Below are 18,988 nucleotides of genomic sequence, written 5' to 3'. Positions count from 1 at the left end.
CGGCCAAGCAGACATGGTTAATAACCAATGCTGATCATTTCAAAATGGTCAAATATCGACCAATTTGATATACTGGTTTCTTACTAGTTACTACACTAATCATTCTTCTGATTATGTGCCTAGATCAAAACCTTTGCTTTTGGTTCATTTTACAGTTTCAGAATTATACAACAGCTTAAAGACACAAGGGAGCTTAACTTTTGGGAACAAAATTTTTCAGAGTCTGGGAATGAGATGAGTTGCGTATGACTTACCGACACCATCTTCCCCTCAGACGGCATGAAGGCGGGGCGGTTGCTCAGGCGGAGTTTCGTCTGCAGGGTGTTGAAGTTGATCTCCAGCTGGCATTTCTCCTGAACACGGGGAGGCTTGTGGACACGCCTGTAGTCCCGGAAATCCTCCAGCTTCTGCTGCATGGCACGCATGGTCTGCTCTGCCGCGCGGTTCTCCAGCCACGGGATGGTACGACGGATCCATTCCAACAACTACAAAGAGATAGAGGAGATGTAGACAGAGGGATGGATTGATAGCCATGAGAAAGTGTTGAAAGGGTGTTGAAAGGGCATTGCTACTGTATTGATTACCTGCTGAAAAGACCAACAGTGCTGGTCACCAGAATATGTTGTTTTGGATGCTAGTTGCCCCAACAGGCTGTTTAACTAGCTTAACCAAAAAGATTACCTTGGTAAACCATCCTCACCAGACAGACCATGCTGGTGCTATGTATTTTTGTGTTTATTATAGTATCAAGTCATTGTCTTAGCACGATGCTAACATCAAATACTACTGAAATCAACTGTGAACTGTAGTCAAGTCTCTTAGGCGCTTCATGTGAGAAGCACTTTTAGTGTGGTGCACGGAGTTGCTGTCTAGGTAGGGTATTCAAATCAGTCACTTATAATATTCCATAATTGTTTAGATGCTGCCTTTGAAGGTAGCTTCCTGTGTAGACAGAAGACATCAAGGCATCTCACTAGGACAGGGCTATTCAAAATCTGGCCCGCCATATAATTTTTATCTGGCCCTCCATCTGATTTTGATAAAATTGCCTCACATTCTGATCATCAGACCATTCTCTGCGCAAAAACTCAGCGGTAAGTTTAACAACACTCAGCGCCACATGCAACAGCATTCAGCGGTTATCAGTTATCGATCAGAGGTCCAGATCTGAACTGAAACACAAGTGTTTAAGCTTTTTTGTCCATAGTTTAGTTACAATGCTTTTCAAAACATGAACTAGCACTGTTAAGGTGAGCATATTTTATCACGCCTTGTTCAATCAAATGCATTTTTGCAAATTGATTAGGTGATGTGTTACAGAACTACAGTTGTTATTCACTATTCTTGAAATGTTAAACGATGATAAAAAGTGATAACGTGAAGCGCCACTGAACCTACATACAAGCATATACTGTATCCTGACTATGTTTGGTTCTATATACAGATGTGTCTCAGCGTTCTCAAATCTGAACATCATCAAATCAGTTTGTTCTTTGATAGCCATTGTTTTCTTATCTGCATTGATATTGTCAAAGATATTCTTGAGAGGCTTCAGTAAATCCTACTGATCTCCTCACCTCACTGGCCAGTTTCTCATATTCCTCCATTAGCCGTTCATTCTCCTGATTTACTGCCAGAACCTTACAGATTCTGTTAGCAGCTGTCTCGGCCTGGAGGGAGAGAGAGAGAGAGAGAGACAGAGAGACAGAGAATGAGAAGTTCACTTAGTGCAATTACAAATTCTGTTAGAAACTGAGTGGCTTATAGTTAATGGCGGCTGTATCTGAGTTTCCTCACTTCATTTACTTGAATTACGTATTCATGCTGCTTAACGCTCGAGTGCATATGGAAGCTCAATACATTGCACCAATCAATTACCAAAAATCATTAACAAAAAATAAAGCTGTTACATCTCACACTATAACAAAGATAGACATTAGTTTGAGATATTTCACAAAAACAAAAAATGATTTTTGTCAACTATTACTTGCTCTGCTCCTGCGAAGGCATGATAAAAGCAGGACACGTAGGTCATGATGGCTTTCTCATCAGGTTTAGGGGTGTTAACAATATCTGAGGGCAAAAGTAAGAGAAAATCAAGTTGATATGGACTAAATTTCGATTTTTGGTTTGATTTGAGAATCTGAGGTTTGTTGAGGTCCTCTGATGTCACTCACCTTCAGCGTCGAGCATTTTAGGGATATCCAAATATTTCTCTGCCACCTCAAATGCAGTGTTCAGGTTTCCAATAGGGTCATCCTTCAGAGAAAGAACAACAAAAGAGAGAAAGCAGATAAAAAGAGTCAACAGATAACTATATAGAGACCTGCTAAATCATGCAATACCTCTAAAAATTGCACAATAATTCCAGTCTATATGAAATTTGCATGATTTTTTTCAAGTTTTAAATGTTATAAATTATTATATTTTTCATGTTCTTGTAATATTGATAAATGGCGGCAACAGCAACATGATAAAGACACCACTGTGCCGAAAGGGCACAAAATTTATGAGTGGTAAAAATCACAATAAACAATTCCTCGGCTAGGTAATATAGTTCCTTAGCTGACTGCAAGCTGCTTATACTTGCCAAGCAGTGTATCAACTTAGCAAATGAATAAAGAAATCAATAGATTTGTAGTCACCATTGTGAGTATATTGGAAAAAAATAAGTATATTTTACAATGGCTTCAAGCGTGGCTCATCCAAACAGATTGTTGTACATTATCTGTTTTATAAGTAATTATTTGTACATTTTAAATTAATTAGCCTGCAATGGGCTGATTTTATGAAACAGATCTGGGGCTTTAAACTCAAGGCTTTACTGTTCTTAGTTTAGACAGTGAAAAAATATATATATGTATAGTGTATAAAACTGAGTGATAGACTGATGGAAAACAAACAAACAAAAAAATGTCAGAGATTGAGATTTCAGATGCACCTTTCTGAGTTTAGAGTAGTCAATGAGGTCTGGTCTGTGTCTGTGGATGAGGGCACACAGAGCAAGGCCATCCTTCCAGCTGAAAATATGAAGAAAATATGAGAAAATATAGGACGAAGCATAGTTCACCAAAGAACTTTAAAATAAGCCTGAAGAGTTATTTCATTCAAAAATAAATAAGTAAAATTACTTTAAAAATTGGCAAATAAATAGAAATATAAAAAATTTATAAAAATAGTAGTAGTAGTTAAATGTAACAATAAAACTTTTTTCCAATTGCTTTTCTTTATCCATTTGCCAAGACAGTAAAAAAAAACACACAAAAAAAAAAAAACAATATTGGACAGTTGTAAGACACATTTATGTCCTTTTATTGGCCAATTTAAGTTTAAACAAGTTACATTTGCAAACAAAATGCACATTTTTGATAGCTGAAAAAGTATTTCAACATGTTAGATTTGGTATTTCAGATATTTGGAAATTAATTTCAGATAACAATCAAATAAAGAATAATTAAAGACATCTTAAAAGGCATCCTTACTAGTTACAATAACATTACAGATATCTGAAATTAACATTGCCACTAGTGAAAACCAAATTATGATATCAAAACAAAATTATTATATCAAATATTAGCATTTTTACTAGTTATAATCATTGATGATATCACAAATTGACATTTGCACTAGTAGCCATAATTATTTATATAAAAAAATATGTTTATAGTAACTAGTACATTGCTGATATGTGAGTTTGGAATTTTAGCTAGTACAAAATTAATTATAGATATCTGTAATTGCGTTTTGAACAGGAGCGAATGACAGATCATTGTGAAATTAAAATTAAAATGCAATTACAGATATCAAGAACTGTTTTTATTAGTTGAAATTCCATTTTAGATATCAATGAAAATTAAAATGGCATGTTATTTTATAATTTTAAACAGGATGTATGTGAATAGGCAGCATTTCACAGAGTACAAGTACATTTTTTATTAGAGGAATGCAAGAATATAGTACAAACATGAGTACATTTACACATTAAAGAGCATTAGAATGGGGCCTGGGTAGCTCGGCGAGTATTGACGCTGACTACCATCCCTGAAGTCGTGAGTTCGAATCCAGGGTGTGCTGAGTGACTCCAGCCAGGTCTCATAAGCAACCAAATTTGCCCGGTTACTAGGGAAGGTAGAGTCACATGGGATAACCTCCTTAAGGTCATGATTAATGGTTCTCACTCTCATTGGAGTGCATAGTAAGTTGTGCGTGGATTGCGGAGAATAGCATGAACCTCCACATGCAGTGAGTCTCTGCGGTGTCATGCACAGCGAGCCACGTGATAAGATGCGCGGATTGACTGTCTTAGAAGTGGAGGTAACTGAGACTTGTCCTCCGCCACCCAGATTGAGGTGAGTACCCACGCCACCAAGAGGACCTAGTAAGTAGGCCTAGAATGTGTTTTTCTGCGAGTAATTATGAAATTTAAGTTTTTACCAGTACAAATGTAATTACTGATATAAAAACTTTGTAATTTCACCAACATATGATATCAAGAATTAGTATTTTAACTAGCGAAATATCTATAATTCACATCCTGCACATGATTAAATGTCGAAAGATCTTGCGATACACAAGTTTGACTGCATCTGACTGAGAGAGGTTCAGTCATTCTCACCTGATGTGGAAGTTCTGTACGTTAACGTTCCTGTAGGGGGCGGTCTTCCTCTGACACCACAGCAAAAGACCCTCTTTAGCGGAGGTCTCTGTGGAGTGACCACACACACAACAGAAAATGAGGATTTGCTTTCACTGAATTAACTCTTCTTAAGTGATAATGAGTGTTTAATTAAAAACATGTTAGGTCAGGTTTTTCTTTGACACTAAAAATGCAAAAGTGTGTGTGTACCCTCGACAGAAATGTCTTGGATAGCGAAACGAAGAATGATGGTCCAGATCATTCCAAGAGTCATTTTCACATTACCATCAACAATCTCTGCAGAGGTAGAGTTACAGAGAGAATTTTGTTTTAATTTAAGAAGTTTATTTATCTTATAGTATATAAAGAGTATATAAGAGTCTCAGTGAAAGATGTATTATTCTAAAAGTCTAAATTTCACTGTACACACCTTCAGCACCAATGGACACCAGTTTGACCCCTTTGCTGCAGATGAAGTCCAGAGCCTTGTTGACATTGGCAATCTTGTGAAAACGCATCTTTCCTTTGTCAGGTTTGGGCAGTCTCTCACCTACCAATCAATAAGACAGTCTCATAAGATATCAATATTGTACATTTAATGATAATAAGTTTCAAGTGGATACATCTTCAGTGGCTTCCCTCTGTGAATTCGGCAATAGTAGGACAAATTTATTTTGCTAAACTCGGTCTGCTTACTGAAATTCAAACTACTGCCCCCGATGGGCAAGGCAGAATGTGTTTTTGAATGAATGGGCATGTGAGAGTTCCAGATTCTGAGTGAAATTTTTGACAGAGTAGTGCCAAAAGCGAGTTGTAAAGTGAGTTGATTTTAGTTGTAAATTATGTAATACAGTGAAGAGGAATTCATGTTTTCTTAACTCTACCTCCAAACCCCAACCCTAAACGTAATTGTCAGTAGAGTAAAAATGTAACCTCGCTCATCATTGATTATGTGAACACAATTACTTCCTGGTTCCAATGCACAATGCAGACCTGGGTCTGTGATATCGGCGTCGCCAGGTCATTTTTCCGGGGCTTCAGCCCCGAATGTTTTGACTGTAGCCCCGAATGTAATTTTAAATATAGGCTATGCAATAATATTGCTACACCAACAGGTGGTTTTGAAGAGTGATGTCATGTCATTTGTAAAAGACCATTTGAGTGAGATCATCTCTGTGACCACTCACACATCAGCTGTTCTCAGTGGCGTGCACAGAAGGGGGGCAACAGGGGCGCAAGCCCCTGGCCCTTTCGTTCACAAATCTGGTTGTGCAGAAAAAAGGGGGGACATTTTAATAAAAAAAATAAAATGATTAAATGAAACAACATTAAAATCTTCTAATAATCTTACAACAATATAATAATGTGTCAATGTGACATTTCCTTGTAAATCGCAGAAGCATTAAAGAAAATTAGGCCTAGGTGGAGGTGCCCTTAACAACGTGTGCTACAGCAGATTGGGTGCGAATTCCATGCCCTACTCACTCCAAAGGGCAAAGCCATTTAAGTAGGTACTCTGAAAGAAACATGCCACCATTACTGTATGAATATACCCTTCGCTAACAGTCTTGTGGAAGGGCCCCTCAAGAAAGGATTCATTTTCTCACTTTGGTTTGGAATAACCCAGGGGCGTTGCTAGACTTCAGTGACATCCGGGGCTTAGCCCACAGGCTATATTATAATATAAAAATAAAAAGAATCCTTCCTTCCATGACTTAAAAAATGACCACCCTACCTGTCAAATAACAGTTAGGGCCTATACTAAGCGCACAACACTGACACCGGTTCAAAACTTTATATGAGCAAATGTCAGGCACAAAATAAATGGATCAAACATGTTTTTTATTTAAATTGTGGATCAAAGTGAAAATTACAACTTGTTGGCTCATTGCTTATTGTGCAGAAACTAACGCAAACAATAAAATCAAAGTAATTTAACTATTTAAATTATCAATTGTCATTTATCATAATATTTTGAGAAGAAAGTAAAAATGACGAGAAGAAAGTCGCAGCATTATAAGATTAAAGTGGTAATATTTTGAGAATAAATCGAAAGGAAAGTGATGTACTGGACAACAGAGAAATGGACCGTCTGGGTTTTTACGTAGAACATTTGGCCTAATATTGAGATTTTTTTCCCTCTATTACACTACTTTATTCTCACAATGCTATGACTTTATTCTAATAATTTGTACTTTATTCTCAAAATATTATGACTATAATATAAAAATGCTACGACTTTATTCTAATCATTTTTAATTTATTCTCATACGAAATATAATATCATAATGCTACAATTTTATTCTCAAACTATTACGACTTTAATCTCATAATGCTTTAACTTTATTCTCATAATTTTTACTTTATTCGCAAAATATTAAGACTTTATTATCAAAATCGTATTTTTTATATTTTTTTTATTTAAAGTCTCCTAAGATGATTCGCTTATGTTTTCCTCTCTTGTAAGTCGCTTTGGATAAAAGTGGCTGCCAAATGAATAAATGTAAATGTAAAAGTGGCAATAAAACCAGCATCGTGGGATCACCGAGTAAAGTTAAAAATAACTTTATTTTTTATAAATGCATTTCGAAACACCTGCGTTAGGTTTCATGATTCCAGGTTGTTTTTAACAAAGCAAAGTTTCAAACCTTGATAAAAGGTAATAATATTAGTCTAATCACTTTTAACAATGTACCATGGTATTACCCATTTTTGGACATGTAGGCTAACATGGTAACCATTCAGAACCATGGAATTTCTAGTATCTTTGTACCATCATTGTACCATGGTTCAGCCACATTACTGCTGTAAGGTCCTAAATATTAATCACAGGAAATAGTAAAATAACATTACACTAATATGAAAAGAGATTAATTGAATATATATGGAAAGTGTCAGTTCTATAAAGAGGATGATGAGGTCAGAGAGGAAGGAGCAGAGATAAGAGAAAGTGAATAGAAGAGTGATAAGACAAGAAAAAAATTAGCATTGTGAAACACCATGGTATTGCCAGGGTAATACCATGGCACTGAATGATTATTATATTAATATTTCATGATACAGTATGTTCATGGTACTCCAAGATACTTAAAAAATACCAATGCCAATGTGGAAAAAGTAGAGAACAAGTCATTTTGGCATCTTGGTTTCAATAAATGCTCTTTTTGCACTGAGGAGGAAGTTTTGAGTTCTGAAACTTACAGTGTGTTTTTATAGAACAATTTGATTCATCATGTCATGGCCTTTAAATACTGTTAAAGCAATGAAATAAGTATATACAAGTACTACTCATTCAAAAAAAGATCAGTGCCCATTTTGATCCGTTCGCCCCTCTCCCTGCTGGAGTCTTTGCGTACTGCTGCCTGATCTGACTTTTACAAAGTCGAATGTACAGAAAACTCCCACATATTCATTATATCACCAGTCTGACAACTGTGACCACTCTTACAATAACTTTAATGGCTCTCTCAGGATGAGTCAGATAATACATTCATGCTGTTTATGGTTATAAAAGGCTATTACTGTGTATTCATTAAATCAGTTACAGAAACTCTTTAGACTCAAATGTCTCCAATAACAAACAAACACGTTTGTTTATTGGCAAGTATTATCTGCCATCCAGACAGCAATATTTTAGAGCCGAGCATCTATAAAAGTCTGTCATAAGACATAATTACCACCAGATTTGTTGTTAAAGGAATAGTTCACCCTCTGACGTCTAATGCTGTTGTATTGATTTGAGAGCCATTTGCAGTGAATAATGAGTTCAATTTTGTCTGTCCATCACACAAAGCATCATATGGCTTCGGATGACTTTGTACATAAAGTTGTATTTGGGCTTCTTTTATGAATTTTTTTTATAGTGCTTTTTTTTTGGAGTTTGACAGCCCAAGTTCCCATTCACTTTCATTATTTAGAAAAGAGCGGACAGGATATTCTTCAAAGATTCATGTTTTGTGTTCCATGGAGAAAAGAATGTCAACTGGGTTTGGAATGAGTGTGAGTAGATAATGACGGAATTCTCATTTTGGTTGAACCATTTAAGAAGACCCAGATGTAGGCAAGATTAAGAATCATATCATATAAAGGTCATCATCTGAGCATTGAATCTTTTCTTTAAATATTTTAACATGGGAAACGTTCACAGGTAATGCAATGCTAATTTTCATGAGGTAATGCTAATTGACGCAGCTGTGTTTGGTTGTGTGAATTTCCCTTTGTAATAATCAGTACATCAGTATAGTCAGGGTTTGTCCTTGCCGTATAGTTACCTGAGATGACCTCAAGCAGCAGCATGAGTTTGAGGCCATTCCTGAAGTCCTCTTCAATGTTCTCGATCTGAGTCCCTGCTTTGCGCAGATGAGAGTTACACCATGCCGTGAATGTCTGAGAGAGGGAAACAAACATTCATATTTATGCATATGGCAGATACTTTTATCCTAAGTGACTTACAGTGCCCTTATTACAGGGACAATCCCCCTGGAGCAACCTGCCTTGCTCAAGGACACAATGGTGGTGGCTGTGGGGATTGAACCAACAACCTTTTGTTTACTAGTTCAGTGCTGTAGTCCACTACGCCACCACAAAACAGATTACTAAAGGTGCACTCAGTAATTTTTTCTTCATTAAAAAGTTTTACTCCTTAATAAATGAATAGTAATTTTGAAACATAGGTATAAAATCATGAGCAATCACATGAGATGAAGACTCCAGTCATATCAGTAACCTTATAAAAGCTGTTTTATTCTACGTGGAGAGGGTCCCCTACATGGGGGCTGCCATGTTAAAATCACATGACCAGCCAAATACTACTCATTTAATCTCAGTAACCACCTTGATATTGGACACTTTCACTCTTGAAATAAATTAATCATGGCTGACTATCATGGCTGATAGTGAATTTTTACAATAGCATCTGTAACTAAAAACAATTTATTTTGAATGATGCTGCATCCACGCCACTAGGTGTCACTGTAGGTCCAAGATGACACAAACGCAAAAGTTACCGAGTACACTTTTAAACATACTTTTTTTCTCTATAACAAGACAAATTCTACACTGTAAAGTTAAAAGATTCTCGAGGTGCCATTTGGGGTACCTCAGATGTTACACTTTCTGAACCCTCTGTAGAAACTCTAGGCATATCTTTAAATTTTGACACTCTAGTGTAGCTATCCTGTTCTTTAACGATTGGATAATCTGACATTTTTATAAGTTTCACGTTTTGAAGGTGATATGAAATGCCGTTCACAAACCATTTTACTTCCTTAATGCAACATATTTCTGAGGAAAACAGGATATTTAATGGGGAAAATTGACTTGATTTTATTAATTGTGACATGACTAATTGAATTGTGAAAAGTGGTTTGCAGTAGAATATTTAAGTCCTTTTTTTACTATAAATCTTTTGTTTTTGGCTATTCGTATTCTTCATGCATATCGCCACCTATTGGGCAGGGAGCAAAATTTATAGTAAAAAAGGACTTATATCTTGATCTGTTCCTCACCAACACCTATCATATCCTTTCTGAAAACATGGATTTAACCACTGGAGTTGTATGGATTACTTTTATGCTGCCTTTATGTGCTTTTTGGAGCTTGAAAGTTTTGGACCTCATTAACTAACATTGTATGGACAAAAACACCTCATATATCCTTTAAAATATCTTTGTTTGTGTTCAGCAAAGGAAAGTCATACGAGTTTGAGATTACATGGGGGTGAGTATATGATGAGAGAATTATCATCCCGTGAACTATTGGCAAGAGTTTATAAAGTCTGCAGTACCTACAACAGTGGCCTACAACAATGCCTAAGCTATTTGGCTATTGGATACAAATATTTTTCAGCTTAAATTATGTCAGCCGAAAAGAAAGTTGCCTCAGAAGTGAAGCAAGAAATTAATTTTTTGACGAAAGATTACAAAGACACACATCTGGAATAACGTGCAGTCATGAATCACACACTATAAGACCAGAAATGCGTATTAAGGAAGTAAATAGGGTCAATTCAAATTTCATGTTAACTTTCATAATGAAGAACATGCAAAACCTTCTTTTAACAGCTTGTGATGTTGTACTTGATGTTGTAGAATATTGTGTGTTTCAGAGGTACATGATGCAGGAGTTTTATTCATTTTATTTCAGTGCTACTGTATCATTATATTTCAAAAATCTTAAAAATATCCTTCGCTTCCAGGGAGCGAGATGCCAAGAAAGTGCGTGTGCCAATGATGTAGGTGTTACAGGGCCAGGCTGGTCGATCAAATATGTGTGTGTGCATTCATTTTGTTTGTTGGAGGCAGGTGAGTAATGTATTACAGAGAAGGAGAGGTGCTAAACAATGTGAAATGTAGGAGTTCCTGATGTGCTGAGAGACAGACAGAAAGCCAGAGGAGTTCCCATGATACTGAAAGTAGAAATAGAAGGCTGGAGAAATTGAAAATGACAATAAAATGGAGGGAATAGGAGCTTGTGGAGGTGTAATGTGATGCAGTATTGGAAGTCAGGGGTCTCTGTAGAGCTGTGTGGGTGGGCAGGCAACGGCGCAGAGAAGCATGACTAAATTTAGGCTCTGCACAGAGAAGAGAAGAGAAGAGAAGAGAGAAAACGAGATGAGATGAGAAGCACTACTATAAGATGGTTCTCTCTAATGACATCAGACTGTAACTTTTAATTAGTAATGTAGAGACTGAACAGAGTTGAATATCTCAGAACCTTTAGAAGAAACAATGGAGAAGAGATGGAGACACAGAATAAGGTTGTGATGGGGATGAGAGAAGACATAAGAAGCAAATAAAAGAGATGAGACGAGACGAGGCTGGCTATATATTCTTGATGTTACATACACTTAAAAATAGTTTAACCTAAAAATGTGCTTTGTGTGGTAATATCTAAATGAAGTTTTGAAGTCAAAAAATATTATTTAACATGTCTGTATCAGCTTGACTACATTAGGTTATACCAGTAAAACAAATGTTAAGGGCCCGATCAGGTAAAAATAGCACCTTAAGATATAAATTGCATATTTTCATTGCCACCTGCACTTTTTCACACCCTAATATAAAAGTTCACCTTACACAGACAGTGGACTAATTGCAAAATATTGGACTCATTTAACAGAAAACCCTCCAAATTTCAAAAAATATTTCAAGAATTCATACATTTTATCATGTCATTGAAAGCCTGTAATTCAGGCTCTATTTGCTCTATGTCCCTGCTAAAAGTGTTAGTTCTTTCCACTAGATGGCAGCAAGTACTTAGAAAAAGAAATGTTCCTCTATCACCTTCCGTCACAATATACAAATCTGAAATGCAGGTGGCGCTCCAATGCATCTGAGAGACAATATGAAGAAGAGATGAAGACACAGAGCAAGGATAATAATAAAAGGGATAGGAAAGGTCAAAAAGAGGGAGAACAGGAAGGGTGGAAAGGAGGAATGAGGGAGGAGGGGTGACAATATCTAAATGTTGATGTCACAGGACACCCGAGACACAGCTGAGAGAGGGATTCCTGAGGAGGAAAGTAAGAGACACAACAGGAACAGAGAGACACGAGGTGGCTTCAACTGATAGGGCAAAGGTGTCTTTTTTCCAAAGTCTGTCTTTTACTCCATTAGAAAGAATTTTCAGGCACAAAAGTATGTAAACACACCTCACAAACTGCAAATTATTAATTAAAATTAAACGAAAGACATAATAGCTTATACTGTAATGAACCAAAAATGTAATCCTGCGCCTTAAAATAACAGCTCTCTGGGAGTGCAGCTGGCACTTCAACTATGTTAAGTAAATTATTTTCCCATCATCCACCTGTTACCAGTATGTACATGTGGGTGTGTGTTTGTGTTTGTGTGGGGGCGTCTAGCTTTAAAAGTGAGGTAATGCAGCCTGAGTGGAGATGTATGCATTCTCTAAACCCCACTGGACGGCTGGGGAAGCCCTTTAATATGGGTGACCTAAATATTAAACCAAAATACGTGCAGGGTCAGAAATCTAATACTATTTTAGGTCAATAGTTTTTCAGTAAGAAAGAAAGAAAAAAGAAAAAGAAAGAGAAAATGGTGCTATTCAAGGACGTAGAAACATTCTAAAAAGTTTGGGAGGGGGACACAATATACAACTTCTCAACTTTGCTCATGAATATTAACATCCTAACATGGCGTTCGCCCAGTAGTCCTAGTAAGAATAGTATATGTGTTTGTTCTGTCCATTGTGGTCTACCGGTTGCCAGAGTTGTTGTTTTTTTGTTTGTTTTTTGCGCTGTTACCAAGCAAAACAAAATTCATAAAATATAATGGGCCACATTCATGAAACACAAGCAGAATACATTTTTGTGTACATTTTTATGTTTCAGTCTTGTGGAAGTTGTATTGAATTGAATGAGAACACATTTACACAGAAATACATTCTGCTCGTGTTTTATGATTATTTCTATGGCTGTCGATCAATTGAAAATTCTAATTAATTACATGATGTGCTGATAATGAATCAAATGAATTGCATATATCAATAATTACTGAGAAAGTCTCAAAATAAAGATTATTTAGTATATAACAATTCAAATAATTATAAACATGACATTATACAAATATAATAATTAAAATACATTACATTATTATAGGATCATACAATACAAAAAGTAACTTTTTTGTACAATGTTTTGTACAATTGCACAAAAATAAATTATGCACATGCATGAGAGCTCTTTTTCTTATCAGTACATCATGTACATACACACACACTCACACACACCTGTTTATGTATTGTTCACCTGCTCGTTAGATCACAATGTACTTTTAAAAATCTTCATTATGCATTCTTGTGCTACATTGTACTCATAAAAAACAACATTCACAAAGTCCATGCAAATATAGTGGACAGATCCTGCTGAGCATATACACACACAGGAGGCAGGTATGCCCGTCTAATGGCTCTATGTGGGGAATTATCACCTCACCGAAGAATGAACACACTGAGTTGCTGTTAATTAAGTATCACAGGCTGTATTAATATTTTGTCCTCCGTCTGAACAGCTGCTGTTTGTTCTACTCGTTTACTCACTTGATGAAGGTAATTGTCAGAGGAGGGAAATATATGACAGGATCGCAGATCACTTCACATGAGACACAGCAACAGTTCACTTATGCATACACATACACTCACTGCAGCCTGACCTCTTTCACATTTGATTCTTACTAAGGGTATTTTGTTATACCGTGTTATGCACGGTTCTTTAAATTGAAGACAGCCAAACAGTTGTATTGTGTGCAAGGGCGTTACTTTGTTTTAATAAGTGGCGGGGACAGTTTTTTTTTATGGGGGTAACATCATGAAGTGCCGAAACACATAAATATTAATTAGGTGCAGATAACGTCAAATAATCTTTTACTGTTTTGATAGTCATTCTTGATGATCAATTCAAGTGCTCCAATAAATATTTTACAAAAATAAACTTGATCCGTACATCTAAAACTGTCAGTACTGGGTTTTTATTAGTCAGCTAGAATGACTTAATGGTCTTATGGTTTAGGAGATCCAGGTTCTAATCTGCCCAAATATAGCTTTTATATTTATATTTATTTCATAAATGAAGATTGCATTTGAATGTCAGTGGATGTACATCATGAGCGGGGACACATTGCAGTTTGCTTTGCGATTTAACAGGAATGGATGGATCGTGCAGTGTGGCATGAGTAAAGTATGCATGAGAGACGACTGCTGCCCACTATCACTCAATGCCACTGATAACAGGCGCAACACGCACTCATCATAACATTCGATATAACAGACTCCATCGCAACGTATTAAAAGACACACGAACCAAATGGAAACTTCTGCTAAAGAACTGGAGATGTTTCTTTTGCATTAGACACTTACCTGACGAAAGCTATGTCAAAAAGTGGTGGGGACAAAATTGGAAAAGGCAAAAAGTAGAAGGGTCATGTCCCACCCGTCCAACCCGTAAATGACACCCTATGAGTGTGTGTTAGTGTACATTTCATTCTGACAGGTCTTGGCACGGATGAGCCATTTTGACTAACTGCCAGGGGTTTATCCTCCAAAAAGTTTTTAAAATATCTTTCTTCTTTCACTCTCCCTCTGTGCTTTATCTTCTTTCTGAAATTCAGGGTGACCTTAGTTTGATTCCGCCCCTCCCCCTGCCCCTGCTGGCCTCTTTCTTCCGTGGCAGAATAAAAAATATATAAATATATTTTGTAGACCATTGATATGGATGGAGTCATTTTAATGAAAATAACTTAGTGGATGTTTCAAGTCTTTTCATGAATGGGTAATTGACAAATAAGGTTGTCTGAGATGATAAAATTAGAAATCTTTTGAAAATCTAGTTTAAAACACATTTGTTAGTTCGTAAAAATGTAATATTTGTGTCCATGTTGATTTCACAATTATATATATATATATATATATATATATATATATATATATATATATATATATATATATATTACTTTATGACTTTAAAATTGTAATATGATGTAACCATCAAGTAAAAGGTATTAAAATACTTTTCTTGCAGCTTGAATACATGAAAGTGTACGCAACCTAATTAGTAATATCAAAAAAGTTAACATACATATTTTTCAAGGTAATTTATTTGTTTATTTATTTATTTAATTTTTCTTGCAAATATCATACATTTTTTAGTTAAGATTATCAAGATGTTTTCTCGGGGTTACCCCATATGGCCTTCCTGAACAAAATGTGCCATTTCATAAAAACATTAAAATATTGATATTTAATGATATGACAAAAAATAAATAAATAAAAATAAATTTTTTACTTCACTCACAGTCATTGGAGTATAAAGAGAGTCTTCCTCTCTGTTTTAGGTTTTTTTCTTTTCTTTTTTTTTCACATGATACCAAAATGGTTACCTGCTGTACATGTTGGTTACACCACATGACTTTGATTTGGTGGACAAAAGCTTTTCAAATGTTAGTCATATTTTAAAACAAAACTGATTCACTGCTTTTTTTATATATATATATAAATAAATAAAAATATATTCTGCACTACTCATGCCAACATTTCTTTTTTCAAGATTTTCAGCTTTTTAAAAAATATCAAAATTACTTAGAACTTAGTAATTGTAAACATGTTCATCATAGAAAAGGTTTATTCAAGTAATTGTTTAATGTGAATTGCATTTTTATGTAATTTATGAAACATGTGATAGATCTGGACAACAAATGAGCATCATGTCATTGACCCAAATACGTATCCAAATGTTTTAAGAAATGAACTAACCACAAAAAGTCAGCCTCTATAAGTGGGACAGTCTTAGAGTTAAGATTAAAGGTGCTGTAAATTATTTTTTTATGGAATAACACACAGAAAATACGCCTTTTACCTGACAGATAGACTTAGGTGTCCTGAAAAATCACACCTGTCTCTGTGACAGCCCTTGGCTCTGTAAACAGCAAACAAAAATGTGACTGCAGGCTGTGCTCATATCCTTTGTTTAGCCAACAAGAAGACTTTGAGGCTTTTTCTGCTTGTCAATCATTTTGCGTGTTCACAGGACAGCCTATATATGGGCAGCAGGTAGCTGAGAGTGTGGTAGTTGAAGGTGGTTGAAATTGAATGCCATATTAATACGGTAAGGGCACTCAATACAGTTTATGCCCTTACCTAGTTCTGATCTTATGTTTGTGACAGTATCATATGCACAATAATTTATGATTTGTCTCAGGTGTTACTTAGCTTTACTCTTATAATATTTATCCAAATCTGGTCCCACTTTATTTTAGGTGTCTTTAACTACTATGTACTAACATTAAAATACATGCAATACATTGTACTTATTGTGTAACTACATGTTGTTCTGCAAAATTCTCACAAGATTCACATTTGCTGCTACTGATGTTGAGGTATGGGTAGGTTACGTGTAGGTTTAGGGGTAGGGTTAGGTGAAGGCATAAATGTTAACTAAAACTGGATTTATATCTTTTAATGGACACAGGCAACATGTACTCTCAAGAGCTGGTAAGTAAATCTTCATTACACATTGTTGTTTGATTGTTATGTCTTGATAATCTGCTTACCTCTGTGTTAGAATCCTATGGGGCTTTTCCACTGCACGGTACAGCTCGACTCGACGCTTTTTGGGGGTTTTCCACTGTGGATAGTACCTGGTACTTTTTTTAGTACCACCTCGGTCGAGGTTCCAAGCGAGCCGAGCTTATACTAAATGTGACGTCAAAACCCTGCAGATCACTGATTGGTCAGAGAGAATCATCACTACCAGCGTCACTGGATTTGCGACACGGGACATCAACCCGCTAGTTTTAAAGTTAGCAACAGCTATAGCAATATAATTTGTTCACGCGACTTTCGAATTGTAAAAAAAAATGGCTGTGCGCAAAACCACGGCGTGGTCAGTAAACGAGGTGCAGATGTTCCTCTCGTTAGTGACGAACGAAACAAAGCGAAATGAAGAAGTCTTTCAGGAATTGTCTCAGCTGTTGGCCACACACGGCTACCACCGGACCTACCAACAGTGTAGGGAAAAGTTAAAAAATCTTAAAAGTGACTACAGAACCATCAAGGACCACAACAGACGGAGTGGTTCAAACAGAAGAAAGTGGTTCGACCAAATGGACGCTATCTATGGCAATAGACCGACGAGCAATGGGAGGGAGAGTGCCCTGTTGATGGTACGTTAACTCTATATTCTGCTTGAAAGCTTTACTTTTAGTTGACCAGCTACTGGAAAGCTTGCTTCTAAAACAACCAGGCCAATTGAACTGTTACACTTGTGTAAAATCACCATGCAACAACTGCTTTATGCAGCACAATGAGCTAGTAGCTAACAGCTAGCGGTCGTATTATTGTTTATGGTCAGTAATGTTTGTGTCGCGTTTAAGATGATGTCACTGCAGTAGAGGCGGCGCAACTATGACGATCAGCCTATAATCCCACCCACGTTGAGGCGGCACTAAACTGCAGTGGAAAAGCAAGCTCAGAAACGTAAAGCGAGCAGAGTCGAGTCGAGTCGAGTCGAACCATAACGTGTAGTGGAAAAGTGCCACTAGTCTCCCATGCCATAGGTACTTTCTTTACCCCCTACACTACCTGGGTCTTGATATTGTTGGAGGCTCAGGATTGCTAGGTGGTCCTTCAGCATTAACCCTTCACCACTGGTGGCATAGCCTTATCCAGGAGTCCTCGTTTTATTTTAACTTAAATTCCCCGAGCTCCCAACGATATACTATTGGGATCAAGAAGAATTATTATAGAGTTAGGGTTAGGGTTAGGTTAGGGTTAGGTTAGGGTTAGATGAAGGCATTAATATTAACTAAAAATTTATTTTTCCTTTTAATGGACAAATGGCAAAATTCCCAATTTATGGGTTGCGATCTCTCCCCTTTAATACTTCTCCGCTTGTAGATTTAGAACAATCATAAAAAGTAAGGGTAAAAACAATGGTTAAAAAGTACAATAACTCAAGACCCACTTTAAGATTAGGGTTCAATTTAACGGATGAAGATCGGGTATAAAATCCGGGATCAATTGGGGTTAAGTTTAGGGTTGTGTTAGGGTTTAGGGTAAGGGTTGGGTTAGGGTTAGGCTTAGGCTTAGGGTTAGGGGTAAGAACTCATGTGACATATATGCACCACCAACATTTCAACATCAAATTTGTAGACTTATTAATTTCTTATATCACTTAATAGGCAAACTGAACTCTAATGAGCTCTCCTGTTGTCTTATGATCAACACGTACTTATGAATTATATTAACCAATGATATGCACTCTGGAAAATCTGAAACCATCTAAAAGAAATGACATGGCAGCAACCTTTCTGTCACCTAACATACACACTCAAAGCATGCAAGGGCTTGAGATCTCACATTTCAACATTTATTGAGCATGGCAGCAATCATTAAAGAGCAAACAGAAGTGAGACTGACCACCTTTGAAGATATGACTGTGAAAAAGGACACTGCATATCTTATTTCAAGCCATTGTGTGTGTGTGTATCTATGTGTTAGTGAAAGAAAGAGTCTCCTATCTATAAAAATAAGTTATATCTTTGCAAATCTTTCTCACATAGAGTTACCATGGTAAACTAATTTATAGTATCCTCTATGGAACAATAATCCTGTCCAACAAAAAAAAAAGAAAAGACTTTTAAATGTGTGGTTTGATCTGTGCATCTTATCATCCACAATTAAATTGGATTGTTATGGCTTTTAGACATGTCTGTTAATTTATATGCTAGAGTACTCCCTAAAAGTTGGCAAAATTCTACATAATAAATAATCTGTAAAGCATAATGTTTACAGTCTTTTGCATCCAGGAACGGACCACAAATATTTACAACTCATCTT

General features: G+C 36.3%; 1 protein-coding gene across 1 annotated transcript in view; it reads right to left on the bottom strand.

Annotated features, from left to right (window-relative positions):
• LOC127452814 (alpha-actinin-2-like) overlaps nt 1-18,988 on the bottom strand; it is a 77,474-nt gene that overhangs the window by 29,101 nt on the left and 29,385 nt on the right. The window contains exons 2-10 of the mRNA XM_051718559.1: nt 8,908-9,022; nt 5,067-5,186; nt 4,847-4,933; nt 4,616-4,703; nt 2,942-3,020; nt 2,178-2,259; nt 1,988-2,073; nt 1,578-1,670; nt 255-485 (exon numbers count right to left, since the gene is read on the bottom strand). Of these exons, the coding sequence (XP_051574519.1) occupies nt 255-485; nt 1,578-1,670; nt 1,988-2,073; nt 2,178-2,259; nt 2,942-3,020; nt 4,616-4,703; nt 4,847-4,933; nt 5,067-5,186; nt 8,908-9,022 (981 nt within the window). The remainder of the gene's footprint in view (nt 1-254; nt 486-1,577; nt 1,671-1,987; nt 2,074-2,177; nt 2,260-2,941; nt 3,021-4,615; nt 4,704-4,846; nt 4,934-5,066; nt 5,187-8,907; nt 9,023-18,988) is intronic.

Source organism: Myxocyprinus asiaticus, chromosome 2, assembly GCF_019703515.2.
Source record: "Myxocyprinus asiaticus isolate MX2 ecotype Aquarium Trade chromosome 2, UBuf_Myxa_2, whole genome shotgun sequence".
Classification (NCBI taxonomy): Eukaryota; Metazoa; Chordata; class Actinopteri; order Cypriniformes; family Catostomidae; genus Myxocyprinus; species Myxocyprinus asiaticus.
The sequence above is the reverse complement of the archived record's forward strand: the minus strand, read 5'-3'. Positions and strand labels throughout refer to the sequence as shown.